The sequence below is a fragment of the Condylura cristata genome, unplaced genomic scaffold (assembly GCF_000260355.1).
Source record: "Condylura cristata isolate star-nosed mole 26May11 unplaced genomic scaffold, ConCri1.0 scaffold00005, whole genome shotgun sequence".
Taxonomy (NCBI): Eukaryota; Metazoa; Chordata; class Mammalia; order Eulipotyphla; family Talpidae; genus Condylura; species Condylura cristata.
In genome coordinates, this window is record NW_004567106.1 from 65,276,633 (window position 1) to 65,298,973 (window position 22,341).

At 44.9% G+C, this 22,341-nt stretch overlaps 1 protein-coding gene across 5 annotated transcripts in view; it reads right to left on the reverse strand.

Moving 5' to 3' along the window:
• DGKI (diacylglycerol kinase, iota) overlaps window positions 1-22,341 on the reverse strand; it is a 276,637-nt gene that overhangs the window by 132,686 nt on the left and 121,610 nt on the right. For all 5 annotated transcript variants that reach the window (XM_012720852.1, XM_012720854.1, XM_012720853.1 and 2 more), the window contains exons 13-17: window positions 14,935-15,048; window positions 14,232-14,369; window positions 11,888-11,966; window positions 1,992-2,047; window positions 143-205 (exon numbers count right to left, since the gene is read on the reverse strand). In XM_012720852.1, the coding sequence (XP_012576306.1) occupies window positions 143-205; window positions 1,992-2,047; window positions 11,888-11,966; window positions 14,232-14,369; window positions 14,935-15,048 (450 nt within the window). The remainder of the gene's footprint in view (window positions 1-142; window positions 206-1,991; window positions 2,048-11,887; window positions 11,967-14,231; window positions 14,370-14,934; window positions 15,049-22,341) is intronic.

Here is a 22,341-nt window from a genome sequence, read left to right on the forward strand (position 1 = left end):
ATCAAACTCATGCAGAAGCGGCTTTAGATTCTCAGTGCTGTGTTTTAACCCGCTGCGCCACCAGGGAGGGCCAAGGGCTTTATTTTTTAGCAGCAAGCGTGGCCCTCTTCAAATGCCATATGTCGACACTTCCAATACTTACGACGACTTTGACATGCTTGGATAGATCTCTAGAGCTTCTCTGCAGGAAATCCGAAAACGCTGCCTATGCCGCAAGGAAATAAAAACAAACATCTTGATTACAAAGTTATACAGCCCATGTCTCATATTCTCTAGGTCCCTGTGACTCTGAACTACGTGAACCTTTCGAGCAGGGTCTCCAGAATAAAGCAGAGTGATGGCTGTTGAGTTGAGCTCTCTCCTTTTTCAAAATAAAAACTATAATAAAATTGAAGTAACAGTAGGAGAGTGAAAAAGTAGGTAATTCCAGTGTCAGTTTAAAGACTTATTTTAAAGGCCTTTCCTGTCCTCCCTACTTGTTCACGGGTTCTCAAATAACCTTTAACTTGCCATTGAGAATGGCTGGCTTCACTCTCCTTTTATTTTGCTCTCTCATGATAAATAAATTAAAACACATTTTGAAATCATTATTTTGAAGACTTTTTTTGCGTTTATTTTAATTCACCCCTCAGGTGCTCATGAAGAAGGAAAGGAGTAAAAGTGGTACAATGGGTTAAATGCAGCACTCTGAAGCTAGAGCAGCCGCTATCTCCAGCCAGGGAGTGACCCACATGACGCAGCAGACCTCCCCTGACCTGCCCGCTGCTCCTCTCAGCAGTGTATTTCAGTCAATCTGACTGTTCTGCTCCCAACTCTGTCTCTGGTGAATCATCTCACCCACACCTCTGGCCTGTACCCCAGTTCTGTAAGCATAAATAAATAAATCTTTAAAAAAAAAAAAAAGGAGGGGGGAGGAGACCTCTATTCTCATAAACTTCTGTGAAAACGTCCCCTGCTCTTTTCAATTTCTTACCCAAACATCCCTGCAAATGTGTCCCTGTGGCAACTATGTCTGTCCCCAGGGCTTTCCACAGAGCTTGCCATCTACCTAACATTCCCTTCTCTCAACTGCCTTTGAGAGGTGGTGAGGATGTAAAGGAAAAGGAAAACTGTCACACTGTTGGAGGGAATGTAGACCGGTCCAGCCCCTATAAAAAGCAACATGGAGATTTCTCAAAAGATTAAAAGTTGATCTACCATATGACTCAGCAATTCCACTCCCAGGTATCTACCCAAAGAACCCAAGTATGCTAATGAGAAGGGAAACTTGCACCCCCTCATTCACTGCAGCACCATTTACAGTAACACTGGAAGCAATCTAAGGCCTAACAACAGAGGAGAGGAACAGAAGATGTGGTGTACAGGTACAATGTGACATTACTCAGTAATCCAAGGAGATAAACTCATGCCATTTGCATAAGCGCTGATGGAACTGAAAGGGATTCTCTCAAGGGGAGTGAGTCAGAAGGAGAAAGCAAATACAAGGTGGTGTCACTTGTGGGCTATAAAGAAACCGGGCAATGAGTCAGTTAAAGACAAGCTCAAAAACTAGCCCTTGAGAGCTGACTTGAGGACTGAGGCTTTCAGAGGGGGACAGAGGAATCAAAGTGGGAGGGAGCCAGTGGGCTAGGGTGGAGGATGATGGGTGCTTTGGTGGGGAACGCTGTGGTAATAGCACCAGAAGAAGGGGAGTTTGTACTTCCAAAACAGAAGCGACAATATGAACCAACGGTACCTCAATAAAATAAAATAAAATAAAATAAAAATCATTCTAGGAATTCAAACAGGAACATCAGTTTTTGCCTTCTTAATCATGACCCCTTCCTTTTATTCTTAAGTCAAGACTGTAAATATCAACCAAGTGTGTTCACACACATGTAAACACTGGTGATGTGTATGCAGTTATTTCTAAAATATTTAGCATCTTTACTACAAATAGTGAACTAGTAGCAACTATCAGATGACAATTTAAAAATCAAAGATAAACTTACCCCTGCATAGAACATTTTATTTCGAAAACGACTATTGAATTTCTCCGGATTTGCTTCTGTGAAAGGGAAAAGATAGTTTTGTTCAGAGAAATCTCATCAAAGGTAGTGATTTAGATTAGCGCCCAACCTCTCCCTCCTCACCCTACAGATTCAACCGACCAAAGGCCTCCTATCATCCGTCCTTAGTCACAGGGTACAGAAGGTTCCAGGACTGCAGAAGTATCATGCAGAAAGGCAGCACCAGCCCACCTGGGAGCTGGTTAACAAGGCGAACGCTAGGCTCAACCCCAGACCTACAGAGGTGGAAGTGGTCAGTGAGGTCTCAGAGCCTGGGGGTCACCAAGCTCTCCAGGGGCTCCCTGGAACACATGGCCGAGACACTCCACACACTATTCAAAGTAGAAAGTTGGCAGGGGAACATGCACGGTAGATAGAGAAAGGAGAAGGACGCGTGAGGATTGCTGTGACCTCCAGAAGGCGAAAACCATGAGGGCAATTTCCAAATGATATTAAATATGGGGACATTGGATTAAAAAAATTAAGAGAATTAGCTCTCATATTTCATTAAAAAAAAAAAAACAAGCAAACTACCATCTGCTCTCTTGTTTGTGGCAGATGTTGAAAAACCATTTGGTTTATATACACACATGCAGAATCTGCATCAGAGGATGTTCAGATAAACTCAGAGGACTATAAAATCCCACAATCAACTATGTCTTTAATTCTAACAAAATGCCAAAACTGTCTAAAAGAATCCACAGTCAGCATCTTGCCTTCTGCTGCTTTATCCCACGTGTTCATCGATTCCATCTTAGGACCAGTCTTCCCCCAGGTCGATTTCCATAGAGGTCTGGCTGGCTGCAACACTCCATGTCCCGACCCTGTTTTTGACTGGCACATCCCAACACTTGTTGTAGATAAAGAAAAGTAGCACTGCATTTGCTCACTAAGATTGGGCAGAGGAAAAGCCCCTGAGATCTCAGGAAAGAATCCTGAACCATTGACTATTAAACTACTTTGTAATTAAGAGAACATAAAGTCAGCTCAAGGCATGGAAACTGGGTAAAGATTTACAATCTTTACAAAACAAAGTATAATTTCTAAATTGGCCTCTCCTTATTCATTCACTGGTTCTACTTAATTACCTGTAACCAAAGAAACAAAATAAAACAAAAGATAAAAGATTAATGCAGGGCTCTCCTTGGTGGCGCAGCAGGTTAAAGCACAGCACTAAGAAGCTAAAACCACGGTAGCATGAGTTCGATCCCTGCCCCAGAGGTTACCCACATGGCGAGGCAGACCTCTCCTGGCCCACCCGCTGCTCCCCTCAGCAGTGTACTTTGACGATCTGCTTGTTCTGCTCCCCACTCTGTCTCTGGTGAATCCTCTCACTGCCCCTGAGCCTCTGGCCTGTACCCCAGTTCTGTATGCACAAATAAATAAATCTTTAAAAAAATTAATGTATACATAATAAACAAAAAGATGAAAAGACCACTAACTGCTTCCCTGATCACTCCCATTAGTGGCCCCAAACTAGATCATTCCTATAGTCTAAGGCCTCTTCAGGGTAAGTCTGGTTGCCGAAGGACCTGATGCTTTGACCCAGAGTTAACTGGGTACCATTTTCAGTTGCATTCACTCTTTTCTCCTTTTGTGGCTATGAAATTTATCATGGGTAAAGGCCCAAACTGAAAAAAATAATAAAATAAAATCCAACTATTGAGCAAGTTATAATAAGAAAATGAAAAAGGCACCCACAGTTCTGGAACCGTGGTACCACAGCTACACAGTGAAACATATACCAACTATCAACATTCCTTTTTTTCTGTAACTTATGATTTGGAAAATAGTCACATCTTTATGAGATTTTCCTGTGCAGCCTAAAGAATTGAAAGATTTTTCTTATCCTTTAAAGAAGTAGATTCTCCCTCAAGAGATGGAAAATGTTCTTGAAGACCCAAAAATATAAGGAAAAAATTAAGAATTAAATTGAGTTTCTAGTGATTTTACTCACACAATTGACACTATGGCTGTCTCCTATGTAATTGAAGTGAGCAATAGTCAATTAACCAAGTAAACCTAAAAAACAGAGACCTAGCAAGACAATAGAGATAGAGGAGTCAGAAAGACACACAATTGAGACGTAGAGCATCTCACACCTACTCTGACCTTGACGGAGGAAAGACGTGAGGGGTGAGGTCAGCTCTGTCTTGTTGCTCCAGTCTCTACACTGTACCGCTGGCTCCCAAAGTGCGCCTTCCTTGGCAATTGGAACCTTTCCCCACTTTCATATCTACACTATTCTAAGCACAAATCATACTCAGAAACAAAGACAGCCTGGAACCAAGAGTCACATCTACTTACAGTGGAGTTTTACCACTCCCTGAAGAAGCCAAGACATATAAAGCAAAGGATTGCCTGCAAACGGCATTACTCAATCTTTCTTCCTCAGTGGTTAGGAGGAAGGAGGGAATGGCCGAACATGTGCGTATGCAATAGCTGCTCTGTCTTCCAAGGAATGTGGCTCCCAAGTATGGCAACAGAAGTGGGCATACAGAGGTGGGGAAAGCCAATGGGGAATTGTAAGGGTTCCTGTTCCTTAAGGAACACGTGTCTGTTAATTGGTATGAGGTAAACCACGAAAGGACATTCTCCAGCAAGGCTAGCAACACTCAACATCTCCCAAGACCCCAATAATGAAAGCATCCATGATTGATTGCCTCAGTTCCTGGAGAGTGCATCCTCCTCTTCCACAAGAAGAGGGTGTGGAATAGTGAGACTCAAACCTGCATGACCTGCGTTTGCACCATTAGCTGATTTTACAGTCCAACTGGACATCAATGTTAACTGTAGCTTTCTGTTCCTGCCAACTTGGCAGCATAAAACACCATTTTTTAAATAGTTCTCAAAAATCTTAACTGTGCTCTCTTGGTTCTTAGGTGGTCAAAATCGAAATATCAGCCTGCCCGATTCTTATTGAGAGACCTTAGTAAGAATGCACTTCTAAGTTCACACAGATTGTTGACAGAATCTTTCTCTTTGCTGGTTGTTGACTTCCATTCATTCTCAACTTCTACAGGTCTCTCCTGCATTCCTTGGCTAGTGGTTTCCTTCATGGTTAAAGTCAGCAATGGCATAGAAAGTCCTCAAACTTCAAATCTGCTGACATCCTGTTTTACCTTCCGATTCTGCTTTTAAGAGATCATGCTATTATTCTGAATCCTCTCAGATTATTTGCCTTAAGGTAAGTAAATTATAACCCTTAATTACATCCACAGAGTTCTTTTACCAGTGAAGCAGCAAATCATCAAGCATGACATCAGACGCCCAAGGTCATGGAGGTCAAGATTCTTTGACTATTGTCCACCTGCTGGCTCCAGTGATTTACAACCTTCACCCATGAAAATACATGTTTTCCTTCCAAGGTCCCCAAAGATCTCATCCCATAAAACATCAACTGGAAACCCAAAATCCCATGTAAATCTCATTAGTTCAAACTTCCCAAATCTCATCATCTAAATCATCAATATGATTTGATCCTGGCTATAGTCCATTTACAATGATAATAAAGCTCTGGTTATAAGCCATTCCATTGATTTAACAGATTAATCCCATCATTATATCCAGTGTAATGGCCCATGTGTCCTCAGAATGGTATCCTACAGTCCTGCCTCTTTTTTCTAATTGGTCATGCAGTTTACTTTAAACCCTTTTCAAAATCACTTCAGCATGAACATTAGTGTCCACTGTTGAAATGATCTGATGCAGCACAACAAATAACTAAATATTTTATAACTGTATAAAATAATTTATTTAACTTAATGGACTCATTCCTTCCCCTGCCTGGCTAAGCTTTTATTTCTCTTCCACCTTTCTTGACCTTTGTTGACTACTCCTAGACTTTTATTTAAGTCAATCCTACAACCTTCCAAATGTGTTCGCAAAAAAGGCAGGAAGGTCCAGGTGACCGGATCACCATGGGTTCTTCCTGCTTTCTGCTTACAGCAATGCATGGTGCTTGGTGCACAAAAAATTCACACTGCACTTGCATTCTGTGTGTATATCATACTCAGTGACTGGGTGGTGTTGCAAAGGGCCTCAAATATTGCTTAGCTCCTAACACATCTTTCCATGCTTCCTTCTCTGGGGCTTGCAGGTAGCTACCCCATTCTTTTGTTCTCCTATAATTACATCCCTGGGAAAGAATGTAGTTTGAAAATCCTGGAGGTTAGTAGTCTGCCACTTTACTGCTCTTATCTCCACCTAAGCATCAAGTCCTGCAAGAGCCCAAGTAATACAAGTCCATGCCAGAGTGTCCACAAAACATTAATTTACCTCCTGAGACATTTGGTATTTTATTATCATGCAAGCAATATAATTTTAATGCACACATTCTGATATTGCAAACGTGCAGACACGTGAAGGCTATCAAAGTTTATGAGTCAAATCTACCAGCTCTCAGACTGGCTGCCTCCTGTCACACAAGCGTCATGGAATCACAAATTCGTGCCCATGCAGAGTTATGGCAAAATGGTGTTCTTCAGCACTTTTTATGGGAGCTCAGTATTGCATACATTTTTAAAACCTGGCATGTAGAATATAAGATAAGCAATCTGATGGCATTCGTTTTCAAATTAAAAACTAAATTACATCAACAGAAGTAATTGAAAAAAAATCAATGTGTTTTACCATTATGTATGAAATATACAACCTTAAATTACTAGTGGCATCAATGAAAAGTAGTCATATAGTTTTCATAAATAAATGTAAACATTTATAAGGTTTGCCTTGTCAAATGCAATTCCTTACTTTAAAATAGAGTGACTGGTCAAAAATACTCCATACATATATTTTGACTTGCTTCAAATAATCTTAGCCCAGATAGACTCTGATAAGATCCTAATGAGATCAAACTGGCTCACACCTAAAAAAAAAAAAAAAAGTGGAGTGAAGAAAATAAAGGGTGCCCCCTTTCACATTCCACAGGACAAGCATAGTTGGAAGTTCTCGAAATTAGATCACTGCTTGCATGTTGGGCCAGGGCACTCCTGTGTGCACCTGAGCGAGGCCCTCAGGCCTAGCCCAGACTAACCAGTGTTTCCACTCAAAACTCTTAAGAATACACACACTCAAACTCACTACGCATATCTTTCCCATATGCCTCCTGCCATCTATTTTTCACTTTGACTGAGATTCAAGTCAAATCCAGTTTGAACCCCTCATAATTCACCCACCTTCCATCTTCTCTCCAGTGGATAGTTACGCTGGTTTAAGACTTGAATTATCATAAGTTCTGCCTGGTGACAGCAGTCTGAGGGGAAGTCACTCTGCCACCTTCAGCTCAAGTTGCATATATCAAAACATCTGTCCTTCCAACATCACTTCCCGCTAAGGACAAATATCTGTGCCAAGCTTATCTTCAGTTTTCTAACCCCATTGACAGGGTCATCCATTACGCGTTGACTGGTCATCCAACCCATCTTTATGGCAAGCTCATTTGTCGCTCTGTACTTTTGCTGTCCTGTCTCACGGCCCTCCCCACTTTATTTCTTGTCTCTATCCTGCTCTTTATTGCTCAGCTGTCTTGTCTACTACCATTTCTGGAAAAATCCCCCGAGACTTCTCCCTGCCAACGGTCCCACTGAACTCCTCTATTATTTATTGCCTATAAAACTACTCTTTCCCTTACAATATCGGTTCCGTTCTACCTATTTGTCTTTTAAAATAAGTGACTTCTCTCCCAATTAATAAGTGCTTATTACGAGCAGCCAGTGGACTGGGCATAGTATATAAAAATAGGGTATGGTCTTTTGTCTGCATGGAGTTGCGGGGGGTAGAGTTAGGGCTGCTAATCAAAAGTAAAATGTCACTTTATAAATGCTATGCAAAGAGAATGTTCTTTAACCATAAATGATGAACAGGCATCACACAGAGGCTCAGGGTGGGAAGAAGGTTCAGACAGACAACTTCAGACAGTGGCGGCTTCTCCAGGCAAAATAGGGCTTGAACCTCAACAGCAAGACAAGAGCCTGGCACTATGCTTTTTGCAGCGATGGTGATTTTGCAAGCGTTGCAAATAACACCTTTTTAAAGAAGTCGGTCAGTTCTCTGCATGAGCCAAGAACCATACACAATCTTTTGAAAGGTGCTGATCTGCATGTCTGTGTATATTCAGTAAAAAAAAAACGGTAAATCCTAAATCAAATTTAAGTACTACCCTTTGCTGTCATAATGGTATTTCCTTGACCTTGTAGCATGAAGGTTCAACTCCTCTGAATAATAAGTTTACTGCCTCTATGGAGGCAGTAAAATTTAAGTCAAATCAGACTGAAAGTTTGATGTGTTTAGTATCCTTTAGGTCCAAAAAGTGAAAGTCCAGCTCCTACAGCTGGCAGGGCAGATTCAGTGCCGCCTGATAACCACCCCTACTATTAACAGGCTATACATTAGCAGACTGGTTTGTGCCCAAAGTGCTTCCTCGAGCTCTAGCATAATGCAATTAAGACTAAAGCACTGGCCACATTCCAACTGACAGTTAAGTGACCAGTAAGTCATATTACATCTCCAAATTCTGTTCCAAAATTATTTTCTAATTCACAAGCAACAATAGTTTAAACACAAATGTTTTAACCACTGTAAGACAAATAAGAAAGTGTATCTATCTGCCAATCAAATGAAGTATACCTGCTGTCTGATCAAATGCAGGGCCCAAATTATTCATACGTCTGCATTCTTTACTTATAATGTCAATCAAATGTTAGGATGATCTTCCTCTTGCTTATTTCCTACTGGTAATTCTAAAAGCTCTCATACAATCATGCCAACAATAAACTGTGTGAAAATAAGCATCATGTTAATGATCTCCTCTAAAAGAAACGCAATGTAGTGAGAGACAAACCAGTCTGCATCTTTCTCCTGCAAATTTAATGGGATATCTCAAATCTAAGCCAAATCTTTTTCTGCAATCAAATTTTGAGAAATTCTTTTTACTGGTAAATATTGGGTTGTCGGAAAAGTTATGATATGTTTTTTCCAACAAAATACATCATGACTTTTCCAACAGCCCAATACTTTTTATCCACGTTGATGCATTGACATCACCCCCAGTTTAAAGTTCTATATGCTTTTTTGACTAGCAGCTCAGTGGTGATTCTGTCCAAGCTGGTTTTTTGGTTTTTATTAGCAATGGCTGTCATAAAGCTCTGAGTCACTATCCAAGTATTTCATGGCAAACAACACAGGTTTTGTCATGAAATCTCAAACCGTGAGCTGCTATGTTGGCGAACAGTTTGAAGGCCCCACTGTGAGTATTCTTGGCTCGAGAACAGCCACTCACTCTCTATCAACAAAAAAATGTGAGGATAGTCAAGAAATCTTAACTATCCTGTTTAAAAAGGGGGGGGGGCAAATACAAATAAGTTGAAAACGGGGGGGAGGAGCATTAGCTTGAGTAATTATACTCTCATCATCAATCATTTTTACTTAATGCAGAAAGAATAGACGGACATCTATGAGAGGTCTGCAGCTCTACAGAGGTTCCTATTTCGTGGATATTTATTTTGTGCCATCGCTAGACCATCTGGTGACCACGCTCTGCCGCTCCTAGCCTGCCTCCCTTCTTGACCAGCTCTTCAAGAGCTGGTCCTCATCAAGGGCCTGTGTGACCTGCAGGGCAAATGCTTGTGATTCCATGTCATCTTGCATTAAAGCTCTCCCACTGAATCTGGTGACAACTCAGCAAAGTTTAATGTTTAGTGGCTTTTAACCAATGCGTTTCACAATCACACACAGATAAACTATGCAGATAAATATATACCACAATCTGCACATTCCGCCCTATCATGAAATGTTATAGTCCCATGGATTAAAATTTTTTTAAAATCACTTTCCCACAAGTGATTTTCCCCACAGGTTCTCATCTAAACCTGGCATTCCCACCTTGCTGTTTCTCTGTGTCTATGAAAAAGTTTCATCGTGGACAAGGAAATTTACCATTAAGGTAATTTGCAGATAAATTAGACAAAATAAGAGGCTCACTTGAATAAGCTCATTGCATTGTCTGCCACTTACTCATTTAGAGCTCTTTCCAGGCTAGGACGTCTGTTTTGGAGGGGTGGGGGGTGTGTGTGTGTGCATTCATGAGAGTTATATTACTTTACCAGTATTGCTAAGAAACTTAAGGATGTTAGTAGAAAGACCAGACCCAGAGTTTCCTGAAGAATACACGAAAAATTGGTAAAAACATGGAGAAAGAGAACCCCCTCTGGTGACACAATGTGATAAAAGCACAGCAATATGAAGCTGGTCCCAGCCACTTCAGCACAAGTTCAATCCCTGGCCAGGGAGGTGGCCCACATGGCGCGGCAGACCTCTCCTGACCTGCCTGCTGCTCCCCTCAGCAGTGTACTTCATCCTTCTGCCTGTTCTGCTCCCCACTCTGCTTCTCATGGATCTTCTCACTGCCCCTGCACCTCTGGCCTGGACCCCAGTTCTGTATGCATAAATCTTTTTTAAAAACTGGAGAAACCTCCATTACATCCCCAAATTAACTCTCCCTTAACACAGGAAGAGCAACGGGTTCTACACGTGGCCCTAACATCACAGCCTTTGGAGATTCATCTCCAAGGGCTGCTGTGCAGGAGGGGAAGGCTAGTGGTGTCTGACATTTGCTCCTACCTGTGAGCAGAGAGAAAGGCTGGACTTACGCTCTCCCTCCCATCAGTGTTGTTTTTGTTTGACACAGCATTTGACCCCCACGAGCTCCTGAAACCAGGAAGCGAAATCTATGCAAATCGCTGACTTCAGTAGCAGTATCAGTCTGCACTTCAGCAGCATTTGTCTTCTGGTGTCTCATCCCACAGCCCCTGGTCTTTCAGGCACAAACACGGTAGCAGGATTTTCTCTGTGTCATTATGGGAGTCTGAACTTTTGGATTCTACCCTTAATCTGTATATCGAATTCGAATAGCTAAAGGCACTTGTGCTTGCAGAATCTGGAGGGAAAAAAGTGAAATAATTCCTCACTTACAGCCTTTATGTCACAAGTTACTTCCTAACCTACAGTCTCACATGACTTGAGTTACACATCAATATTCTCAAGGGATGAGTTTTAGATACCGCTACAGAAACAGACATACACAGAAATGCGTAGTACAGTTATATTAAGTAGGAAAGCTCTTAGGAGAGGCCAATACAGCAAGTGCGAGAGCTACAGGCTGGGGCTTTAAAGCAGAAGCTCTGAGTCATACAAGAAGTTCTGATGAAATACTGAACCACATGTCATTATTTAGTGCTACTGCTCTTTCAAAACTTGATTTGTTCTGCCAAGATTAACTCTTAGTACCTGAAGTAACCAGTCTTATTCATTCTACCTCATCCAATAGGGATTCCAGCACCTTCCATAGCTAATCCAATCACATTCATGCCCTTGTCCTTCACCATAAACTACCTACTGCCTCTTCATTGTTCTAAGATGCTACCTGTCCCTTTTTAGCACAGGGACTTTGTGTTTTTGTCACCAGATTTCAGTGGCCTTGGTCATGCCTAGTTGGACTTAAATCATTCGTAGATTGAGAAACTCTGAATATCTGAATGTTAGTGAAAGAATCACTCTTTATCACTTCTTAGCAGTTCATTGAAGTCAAAGTTTCCAGTCAAACTAAAGTCTGGATCCCCAGAGCAGAGAGCTGATCCTGTCCTTCACCACCTTTGAGACTGTACATGACTAGGTTTCCAGGTCCCATCTGTAACAGCTTCAGGATCATCGTGAAAGTTCAAATGAAGCCACAGGAACACACCACCCCAACCACACTCATGTGCTGTGTACATGAAAGTGAACATGCAAAAGACATGCAGGAAACTCCTCCCTGAGAGATGCAAACAGGGCCTTGTCCTCACCTCTGGATTCATGGAACTCCAGTGTCACATGGGCATCAAATCCAAGGCTGAAGTAATTATTGAAAACATTCAGAGGAAGCTGCAATGATGAACAAAGGTAGAGATAAAATGTGTGATCCAGGTAGAAAGAGAAAATAAAGGCTGGAGCCTGACGTGTGTCTCTGGGGCCATCTCTGGGAGGGAGATCAGTTAAAACCCAAGGTAGAGGGTGTTTCCATTGAAGACACTGGGGACATGTTAATGAATTCATTAGTGAAACATCAAATCAAGTCATATACCCAAGAATGTTAAACTGTAACAGAGACATGGTCTGTAGTCAAAGGACCTCATTAGGCTCAGGGGTGCCGTGTTTGTGGTAGTTACCCTTGGTCGGTAAATTTTCTGTTTGACTAGAGTAAGACCGTGAACCTTCGTAAGAGTGAGAGAGATAAAAGAAAATTGGATTGCCTCCATTTCTCGTGGAAATAAAATATGAGCCTCCCTACCCGCACCATGGAAGGCCCTGCGGCAGAGCTTGTCAGGATTTAGAAATCAAATCAGCCTTTTGAAAGGTTACAACTGACTGCAGCACAGGGAGAGAATCTATACACATCGAACAATGCCAAGATCGTGTCTCACGCTCCTGGCTTCGCCTTTGAGAATGTCCAGTTCTGTGCTGAAACAAAATACCAAGTCTTGGTAGTGACAGCAAGGGCTGCCGATGTTGCCAAGAGCAGACGCGCTGGTTTCTGCCATTTATGTTCTGTTGGCTACAGTCGTAGCCCGTGTATCTGCCTCTCCTGATAACTTAAGAGAACATCTGGTCACCATTCCCTAAATAAATATCCCAATTTAGACCGTTATTAAGTTCTTATTCATATTTTCCAGGAAAAAAAGTCTCAATTTCCTACACATATTTTTAAAACTCTACTTTCAAAGCCCTTTAATTATTTAGATTAATATTTTCTGACTGTACCGAGCTTTTTCCATTTCTTAAACTGTTGAGTAAAGAATTAAATATAGACTTCTATTGAGGACTTAGCCATTCCAAGTCAGTTGGGGAAAAGTCCTTAAAATTTCCATGTGTTACAAGTTTTCTGACGTTAGCTGTTTTCTGTTCAATTTTTATAAGTCAAATACATTAAAAAGAACAATCATACTTCAAGATGATACTTGTTTAAATAACACTGTGGCATTGCAAATGGAGCCATCAGGACATCTATTAGAAGAAAATTTGTAATGCCTGGATCATGGATTAGATGTAAAAAGCATAAAGACTAGACAAAACATGTTTTAGCCCACCTAGTTCAGCCAAGTAAGAAACTTGAATCTACAACAGTGAGTGCAGTGAATAAATGGGCATTGGCTGATATAAAATGATTCAGTCTTAAAGCTAGACCATCCACAAAAGCCTGACTTCAGCAATGGCATGATGCAATCCAGCGATGATGGAAGAGTAGAGAGGCCTGCGCTGAACCCTGCATTTACTTAGCAGACTCTCTGGGGAGTGGGCCTCGAAAATGGCCATTTTAGGAGGCATCGTGGAAGATCTCTATGCACGCGAGAGTTAGACAACACTATTGTGTTTGAGTGGAAAAGGAGTATGGAGGAACAATTCAGAAACCTATCAAATCTACCAGAACTTAGAAAGAAATGGCCAAAGAAGGTCTAGACTAAAAGGTCTACACTAGCATATCTACGCTTGGGTTGAAATAAAACTCAGGCTTGGTCCTGCGGAATCGTTACTGTCGCTCTGAGAATCAAAGAACACTGCTGTCAGAGTAGTAGACTGAGCAGCCCTCTGCTCAAGCATTCTGCTTATTTTGTAATTAGCAGTGCTGGGAGATAATGTGTTTTCCTTCAGGTAGTTAGAAGTTAAGATCACAAGCAAAGATAATCTCAAAACCCAATCACTGAGAGAAAAACATAGGTCAAAACATTTATTCAGGTATCTTAAAAAGTTCTAAGCAAGTGATGATATTGGCTTAGTTCATACTTCTGAAACATAAATAACATTGGCATATAAAACCAGGAGCCGAGGTCGCCTTTTTCCTGAAAGACCATGGGCCTCCTCTGTATTTTTACCTCCTCATAAATTATGAGCTTGGAAGATTAGAAAACAGACCCATGTCTTTCTGGATAGAAGCTGAGTCCTGGATGCAGCTAGGAAGGAAATCCTACTCAACAGAAACCAAGGGGGTCAATCACTGGCTTGAGTTACATGTTAGCCCCCATGGCCATGAACTCAGACACTTCATTGTCTCTCAGGCCGGAATCAGCGCCTGCCTCTCAGGCCAGGTTGTAGTTCCTGCAGCCCAGACAGATGTCCCAGGGTTCCCTTCTGCTGAAGAAACCATGCTCTAACCTTACAGACTCCGTCTTCAAGTTCCTCTGGAGGCAGGTCGGGGTTTCTTTCCACGTGGAGGTTCCAGCGATCTAGCTGTACAATCGTCCCGTCTTCTACTTGGCAAAGGATCTTAGACACTGGCTCGTCAGTGTAGCCCTAAGGAATCACAGAGAAGACCACAGCTGCTTGCACAGCAGTGTAGCCAGAGACGCTGCCTGCAGGGATGCGCCCTCCGCCGTGGTGCTCGGTGTATTTTACAAATAACAAAACTAAGAGAGCAGAGACTGTAAATCGGGCCCAGATTTACTCTCTGGCCCAAGCTGAGTGTCAAGACCAATCCAAGTCTTCCTGATTATTTAACATGAAGACTCCAGGCCAACGCACCCACTGTCTTTTGGAAGATATCCCCCACAGTCCCCAGGCCGATGAACAAATACATCCCACCCCTCCACCCCCAGTCCCAGTTTGCTCTTTTTTTTTTTGCTTGGCAACACCCCCACTCCCAGTTTGCTCACTGTGAGTTTGCCAACCTTTCCTTCTCCTCTGACTCATTGTGGTTTAAACTGCACAAGTTATCAAATAAAATCCGGTTGGAGGGCCTAGATTCTGAACTCTTGCTTATTCCTTGGACAGCAGCAGCATCTTCCCCTCCCCACAGCAGCTCTGTACATTTGGGAATCCTGTTGTGGGTGATTGTGGGCAGCCCTTACATGGTCCTTACCCCTCCCCAGTTGAGAGTTCGAGCCAGGTCATTCCCCGTCCCCAGAGGCAGGACCCCGACGGGAGGCTGAGGGCTTAGCTGCAGTTCGTCCAAAATAGAAAGGATCCAGCCCACCTACAGACATATTGGGGGCCAGAGAGATAAGAAAGAGAGATAAGCTACAAAGAAGACACCTTGACAGGAAGCGGCTCTAAAGAGTGAAACAGAATGGTTTCATTTTCCTTCAGAGCAGATGTTTTAATCCAATGGCCAGGCAAGAGAAACACCACCTATTACAGGGAAAAAAAGACTGGTCATGGGCTATCATAAAAGCAAATCTATGCTCATGCTTCTATATATTTATGCAAAGACCCACTTTAAAATTTAGGGAGTCATAGATCATAGAGCAGCGGAGAGAACCAAACTCAGAGTCAGACTGAATTCAAGTCTTTTCTTCCTACCTACATAATCTTAAATTATTTAACCGCATGGAGACTCATTTACCTGATTTTCAAAATGGAGATAATGATGCCTACCTCACAAGATTGTTTATAGATTAAATTAAAATGTATACCAGGTTCTCGTCTCATGTAAGCATTCATTACGCTGCTACCTCCATGGCATCAGCTTAGAAATTAGTAGTGTTTTCCTAAATATCCCTATATTACCCTTAATGAAATATTATGAAAGCATAATTATGGATGGTCGGCATGGGACCAATTATAAGTTTAGGCAGAAAGCAGATATTCATACACTAGAGTCATATTTCTGCTTGATCTTTTCTAACATAAATAATACTTAGGACTGTATGTTATAATAACTATTTAGAAAAATTACCCAAAATTTGGAGATAGCAAAAAACATATCCTTACAAGGTCAGACCAGTGTTTCAAAGATCTAACAAAAAATATTTGTAACTGTGGGTTAACTTAAGCATTTCTATGCAGAAAAGATGTAAATGTTGAGGTGACTTTAAAGGTTACAGCTTTATTACCCAAAGAACTTTAAGCAATTTTGTCTGAAATTTAGAAAAATTATAAATTATACAAAATTATACATTATCTTTTCCCTCTGCTCCAATAAATCAATTTGATCCTCTTGCTATTTCTTCATTAAGTGCTAGGACATTTTGACATGTATTCATTCAATATTTATGAGACTCATTTTTTTAAATTTTGAAAATTATGAATTCACAGTACATTTATTGAACACATTAAATACAAATCACAAGTCTCAGCAAGTCAAATAAAGACTAGCGATCTAAGCTAAGCTATATAGATTAGGGAGTTCATGACTAGAAAAAAAAAACTGACATTATTGTTTCTCTATGCCATATTTCCTGAGCAAAGTTCTTTAGTGAGCTCGCTTATTAAACTTCAAAACAGCCCTATGAGACCGATAGAATTTTCTTCTCCATTTTAAGAAACTGAAACAAGGAAGGTTCAGGAACCTCCTTTTTTCACATCATGTAGTACAGCTGGCATTCAAAATCAGGTAGGCCAACCAGCTTAGCCAGGTGGTACAGGGAGCTTTAAACAAAGAATCAAAAAGTTCTGGAGGCACCCTGGAAGCACAGGGGTCAACTTCTGGAAACTTGGGAGTTAGAGAAACTCAGAAATCATTCCATCAAATTCAGGTTAGCTCAGATTAACTGAGTGACAGAGCCCAATAACGAGGGCCTAACTAATTAGAAGTGTCGACGTGGGGGCCTTATCAGCCCCCTGAATGCTATCTAAAACACTTTCTCTTTACAACTACTCTCCAGGACATGAAATGTGCCTGTAAGTCAAGAATTCTAGACTCACGCTTCTCGTCTAGAAGGACAGAGCACCAGGCTCACCCAGCGGGCAAACTGAAGACCCACACCCATGAGGCCTGGGGCAGCCCTGTGCCCCCACACCGGGCACTGACTCTAGACACGTCCACAGAGTCAAGCCCAAGCTGCAGGTGTTCTTCTTCCACACCCAGTACTATCCAAACTCGCTACTGGAGTAAAAAGAGGAAAAAAAAAAAAAAAAAAAAAGCCTGCTGCTAAAAGCGCTGATGAATGTGCTAGACACAGCTTCGTGCTGACAGCACACACCACACACATAAGCAGGTGCCACTGACGAACTACAAGAGGGGGCTTAAAAGTCATTAAAAGCATGGGAAGCCTCGGGAATCTCAAGCCCCAGGGAACACCAACTCCAGACACAAGCAACCCTCGGAGGGCCAGACACTCGCTGAAACGCAAGGGGACTCAACAGACATCTAACAGGACATCCCGTAAGAGAAAGGGGAGGGTTCTTCAGCATCTCTGGGGATGATCATTCAATTTCCCCTTTAGGATTTGTACTCACGGGTCATTCTATTTTCTTTTAGGCAGATTTTAATGAGACTGTTTCTTGTGTTTAGTTAAAATGTCCTTTCTCAGTGAAGATAATGTTCGGTATGAGTTCAGACTTCCAACACCCCGTTTCACTCTAGACACAACACGAAAAGGAAAAGCCAAGTCTCCATGGACCAGAAACAAAAGGTCAAGCAAAGAAGACCAAGTTTGGCTTCTGTCTGGTAAAAGGAAAGGAAGCAGCGCCCCCTGCTGGCCAGAGGCTGTGTCTGCACCAGACCCCTCAGGGCATGGGAGCTCAGGAATGGCTGCCCGAGGCAGTTTCCCAAGGGCAGCTGAGGCCAGAGACTCTCCATCAATCACCCCAGCTTCCACAGGCTCAGCGACTTGCCTGCAGCACCCTGACATCTAGTTACTTATAGAAAACGGATTCTTTCTAGTCTGTTGGGTCCTGGGGGCATTCTGACTCCAGGAAATGTGCAGTGTGGCCTGCAGGGGAAGAAAAGGGAAGGATCAGACCAAAGGGCTCCCCCTGACCAAAGGGCTCCCCCTGAAGACGAGCCGGCTCGGCAAGGAAAACCCCACATCACAGGAAAACCTGAGGGCCACAAGGGTGATTATTTCACAGTCCATGAAATACAAATACTTTCCCAGCAGTCCGAAGAGTCCAGAACCTTCTGTGAATTTGACTCCAACAGTCCTCAGGAGGGGCCTAACTGCCCTCACCGACCTTCTCAAGCCTCATCCTGTCTGTCCCCTCAGAGAAGGTAGCCAGGAATCCAGGTGACACTGGGCTCAGGTCCCTGGGTTTCTTGCCACCTCCCTTCCCATGACAACCTGCCAGAGACAAGGGAAACACACGCCTGGTGTGAATGTGGCCTCCTTCCTTTCTCAGCAAATCCTTATCACCTGCCAGCCTGTGTCCAGCCAGTGAGGACCTGGGTCCCTTCTATCACGTGTATCCAAGTCAACGAGGCAAATATTTGACTTCCTCCAAATACAAGCAGGTAATCTCAGTGGGTCACCATTACTTCACCTTAGAGTCAGTACATCCTGCCTCTCACAGCACGGCTTTCTTTTTAATTTTTCTTGTCTGATGAACAACCAGTGTTACACTAACAGTTCTTTGCTGCGTCATTTCTTCACACAGGATGCAGGTCGTCCAGGCCCAGCCACCACCATCAAGGCCCAACAACCAGCTTCTTCAGAGGCAGCATGGCTTAGGGGTCCAGCAGAGGCAGGAGCCAGAGGGGCTTAAGCAAGTCCCTCATCAAGTGCCCGCATCTGTAAAACAAGGGTACCAGCAGCACCTGTTTGGGGCTGTTTGTCTTGGGGTGTCTGGCCAGTCAGCAGTGCTGGCAAACAGGAAGTGCTTCCGTAACGCATCTACTACAACTGTGCTCTTTGTGTCTTCCTCTGTCTACTCGTTTCTACAAAGTCCAGTTCTTAGAAGCAAATACTCTCTTCATAGCTCTTCACTTAGAGAAAAGTTGAGCCTGAAGACTTAAAAAGCAATCCCTCCTCTACCGGCCCATGAGGGAGTATTTTTCACGGATTATGAAAAACCAGCTCTGTGGTGCAGAAGACGCTATAGAATAAAGGAGAGGCAGCCTGTACGCTTACAATAGCAGGAACATAAAAGGTTTTGCATCATGATTCGCTATCATTGCCCTGTCCTTGGAAGAGCTAAACTCTGTCAAGGCTCTAAAAGCCCCGACGATATTGCAGGCGGCAACATCTTGGGCTCTGCCCCAAGCGCCGGCTGCCACGCATCTCCCGAGTGGTCTCGCCCGGCCATCCCGCAGCCCTTCCATAAACTATTTAATTCCCCGCAGCACAGAGCACTCGGCACATTCTCTGCCACCGCTGAAGAAACCTCCTGGCCGGGGTGAAACGCTTGCAGCAAGCAGAGTCTGCCTGCTGGTGCCAGGAAGAGCAGGCTGCCCCAGCTAGGGCACGGAGTCCTCTTGGGCCCTGGGCAGCCCTGGCGCCGCGCGACAGCCATGGCCGGTGCTGCCCCCTCCTGCCCATGCCTGGCCTCCGCTGTCCCTGACGGTTCCCAGCGCAGACGCACCATCTCCATTCTGCTCCGTGCAGACGTGATCGTGGACAGAGCATGGACAGCTTCCTCGAGCAGAGCAGGGCAGAGGCGTGTGGCCTCTGCGGCCAGCGCACACAGGCAGACATGCGCGGAGTCTCATCCCGAGAGCCCAAAGGGACCATCCCGATGATCCTCCTTTTGAGATTTTCACCGATACTCTCCCTCCTGGGTTCACAAAGTCACCGCATGTCAAAAAACTGTCTAAAATTGGCCCTAAAGAAGTCAAAAGTCAAGTGGGTGCTTTCTGAAATAGAATATGGGTGTAAGCCCCCAGCCCCATCTCAGGGACCGAGGGGCGCCCCGGTGCATCTTCTGGAGAGTCGGGGCAGCTGCGCAAGGCCGCGGGAGGGGTGTGGGCTGCCCCCCCCCCCCCGGCCGTGAAAAGGGAATAATGTTTCTTCCCTGCAGTGACTAGGAAATCAGGGCGTGGGGTGTCTGCGGTTTAGGGTGTAGCTGCCTGCGCGAGAAACACACGTGAAGTGGGCTACTAGGTCAACCGAACCAGGCTCTTGGGAAGACGTTAAAGGTGGAGGTGCTGGCAGAGCCCAGGGTCAAGGTCAGGGCCACGCAGGGGAGGCCCGGCGAGTGCGCTGCCTCTGTCGGGTTCCGGGATCTTCAATGTCAAACTGGGGTGGCGGCCTGGGGCCGAGGGGAGCAGCCGTGAGCAAGGACAGGGAGACGCTCTTCACCACGTGCCAGGGTGACCTTCCAGTTTGAAGCCAGGACGGTCTGGGCGGGCCCTCGGCTGCTGGTGCTCTCTGCCTGCAGCCCTCAGGCCCTGGTGTCCACCTCTGGTTTTGGCAAACCCCGTACCGAGGTGGTGCCTCTCCTGTCCACTGAACAGCCACCGCAACGGCGCCACGGACACGGCCACCACAGGCGGCACACTGGACTTTGGAGACGGAGCCCACCGCACACAGAATGGCACAAGGCCAGGGCGCTGTTTTGGGTACACTGGGCTGAGAAACTGCAATTGAAAGTTAATTGCACTTCACTTCTTTCAACTTTTTTTTTAATATTTATTTGTGCATACAGAACTGGGGGTGCAGGGGGGGTGAGAGGCTTCACAGAGGCAGAGTGGGGAGCAGAACAGGCCGATCAACAAAGTGCACTGCTGAGGGGAGCAGCGGGCGGGCCAGGAGAGGTCTGCCGCGCCATGTGGTCACCGGGCGGGGGTCGAACTCGCATTGAAGTGGCTTTAGCACTGTGCTTTAACCCGCTGCGCCACCAGGGAGGGCCTGCTTCTTTTAACTTTTTCAAAGAGCCTTCTAGAAGGCTCGAGATTACAAGCGTGGCTGCACTGCAGCATGCTCAAGCAGCAGCGGCCCACGCCACCGACCGCCAGCGAGGAAGGGCCCGGAGAGCTGGATGCAGCCGTCTGCGGGGCCTCAGCCTCTGGCAGGGCAAGGGCGGGCCAGCTGCAGGAGGTCCCTCGGCGTAGGATGTGCACAGCCCACGCGCTGCCTGCTTCTGTTTTTTAATATATAAAGTTGTTTTTAATATAAGATTAAGTAAAGAAGTAACATTGACGCCAGAGAACTCTTTTTCTAAAGTAATGCAAGACACGTCCTTGTGAAACAGCACTGTCTGCACCGACGAAAATATTCCACTTCTGACTCCGGCCGGAGTCTGTCACCGACTGGCAGCCCGACGGGGACAGAGACGCTCGCCGACTAGAGGCTGAGCCCCCTGTCACCTGTAACTGGAACTCTCAAGCACTACAGCCCACTTGTGAAGCCAGCAGCACCTCTTCAAGAATCTGCCAGGGCGCCCCCACCCCCGAATCTCTGCCCCCACTCAAGGATAAAAGTTCCCTACTCTGAGCTTAACAAGTTAAAAGTACCACACGTCTTGAGAAACTTTCCGCAGACCGTGTATCTTTCACCAAAGACCTTATTTAACCAGGTAAAGTGAAACTTGGTCCCCACCAGGTGAGCAGAGATTCGCTGCTGAGGGACTGGGCCACAGATGTGGGTATGAAGGACGCACAGACTCCAGGGAAACGGGCGGCTTTTGTGCCAGCCTGGCCCGAGGGGCCAGTGTCCGTGCCTGGTGCCTCTAAGAGTTATAGGAAGCAGGGAAAGCCGCAGTCGGGAACACAGACCAGGCCCCTACGAGGGAGAGGCGCCTAGACGTAAAAAAAAGCACTTAGCTTGCAGACGGCCGCCAGTTAGGGGGACTCAAAGGGGGTGCTAGGAAAGGCCGGGCCAGGAGAGCAGGGGAACCCAGAAGCCCACGGTCCAGAGCCCCCAAGCCCGTAACTGCGCCTGCTCACAGGGTCCCGGTCTCCCCAGCATCCCGGCCTTCATCCCAAACACTTTGAAAGCTGTTTTGTGTCAGCCGCAGGTCGCGCCAGGCTCTGTGACCCCTCCGGTGCAGCTCGCACCTTTCCTGGACACCCCTTTTGGGTTCTCGATAGAAAAGACCGCCGGCTGGCTTTCTACTTCGATCTCGCCCCTGTTGGGTTCTCGATAGAAAAGACCGCTGGCTGGCTTTCTACTTCGATCTCATTTCCTTTTGAGTTTTGTTTGGACTCCATGGGTGCATCATGAGTGTCTGCCCTTGGCTCTCCTCCCACGTTGACGCTTAAAATTGTTGTCAAACATTTATCGAATGGCGGCTGTCCCTGAACCACAGGGGCAGGTCAGTGCTTCCTGCTCCCATCTTCAGAGTGCAGGGAAGGAGGAAGGGGGTGTCCTGTCCATGATGGGGAAGACCCGACCCTCCCCCACCCCAACGTGACATGGAATCAGTGGCCCATGTGGACTGGAGGTCAGTTCAATTAATAACGAGGACGAACTCTGCGTTGAGACATCAGGCATGTCCTCACCCACACAGTCCTTGGGATTTAGAAGAGAAGAGAGGTAAGGGGAGTGCAGGGGTCACAGAGGGAGCAAGCAGGCTCTGAAATAGGGGGGCAGGAAAGGGTCACAGTGAGTTTAAGATAATGGGTCTGGGAGACAGCTGAGCTAGGAAGCAAGCAGGGTGTGTGTGTGTGTGT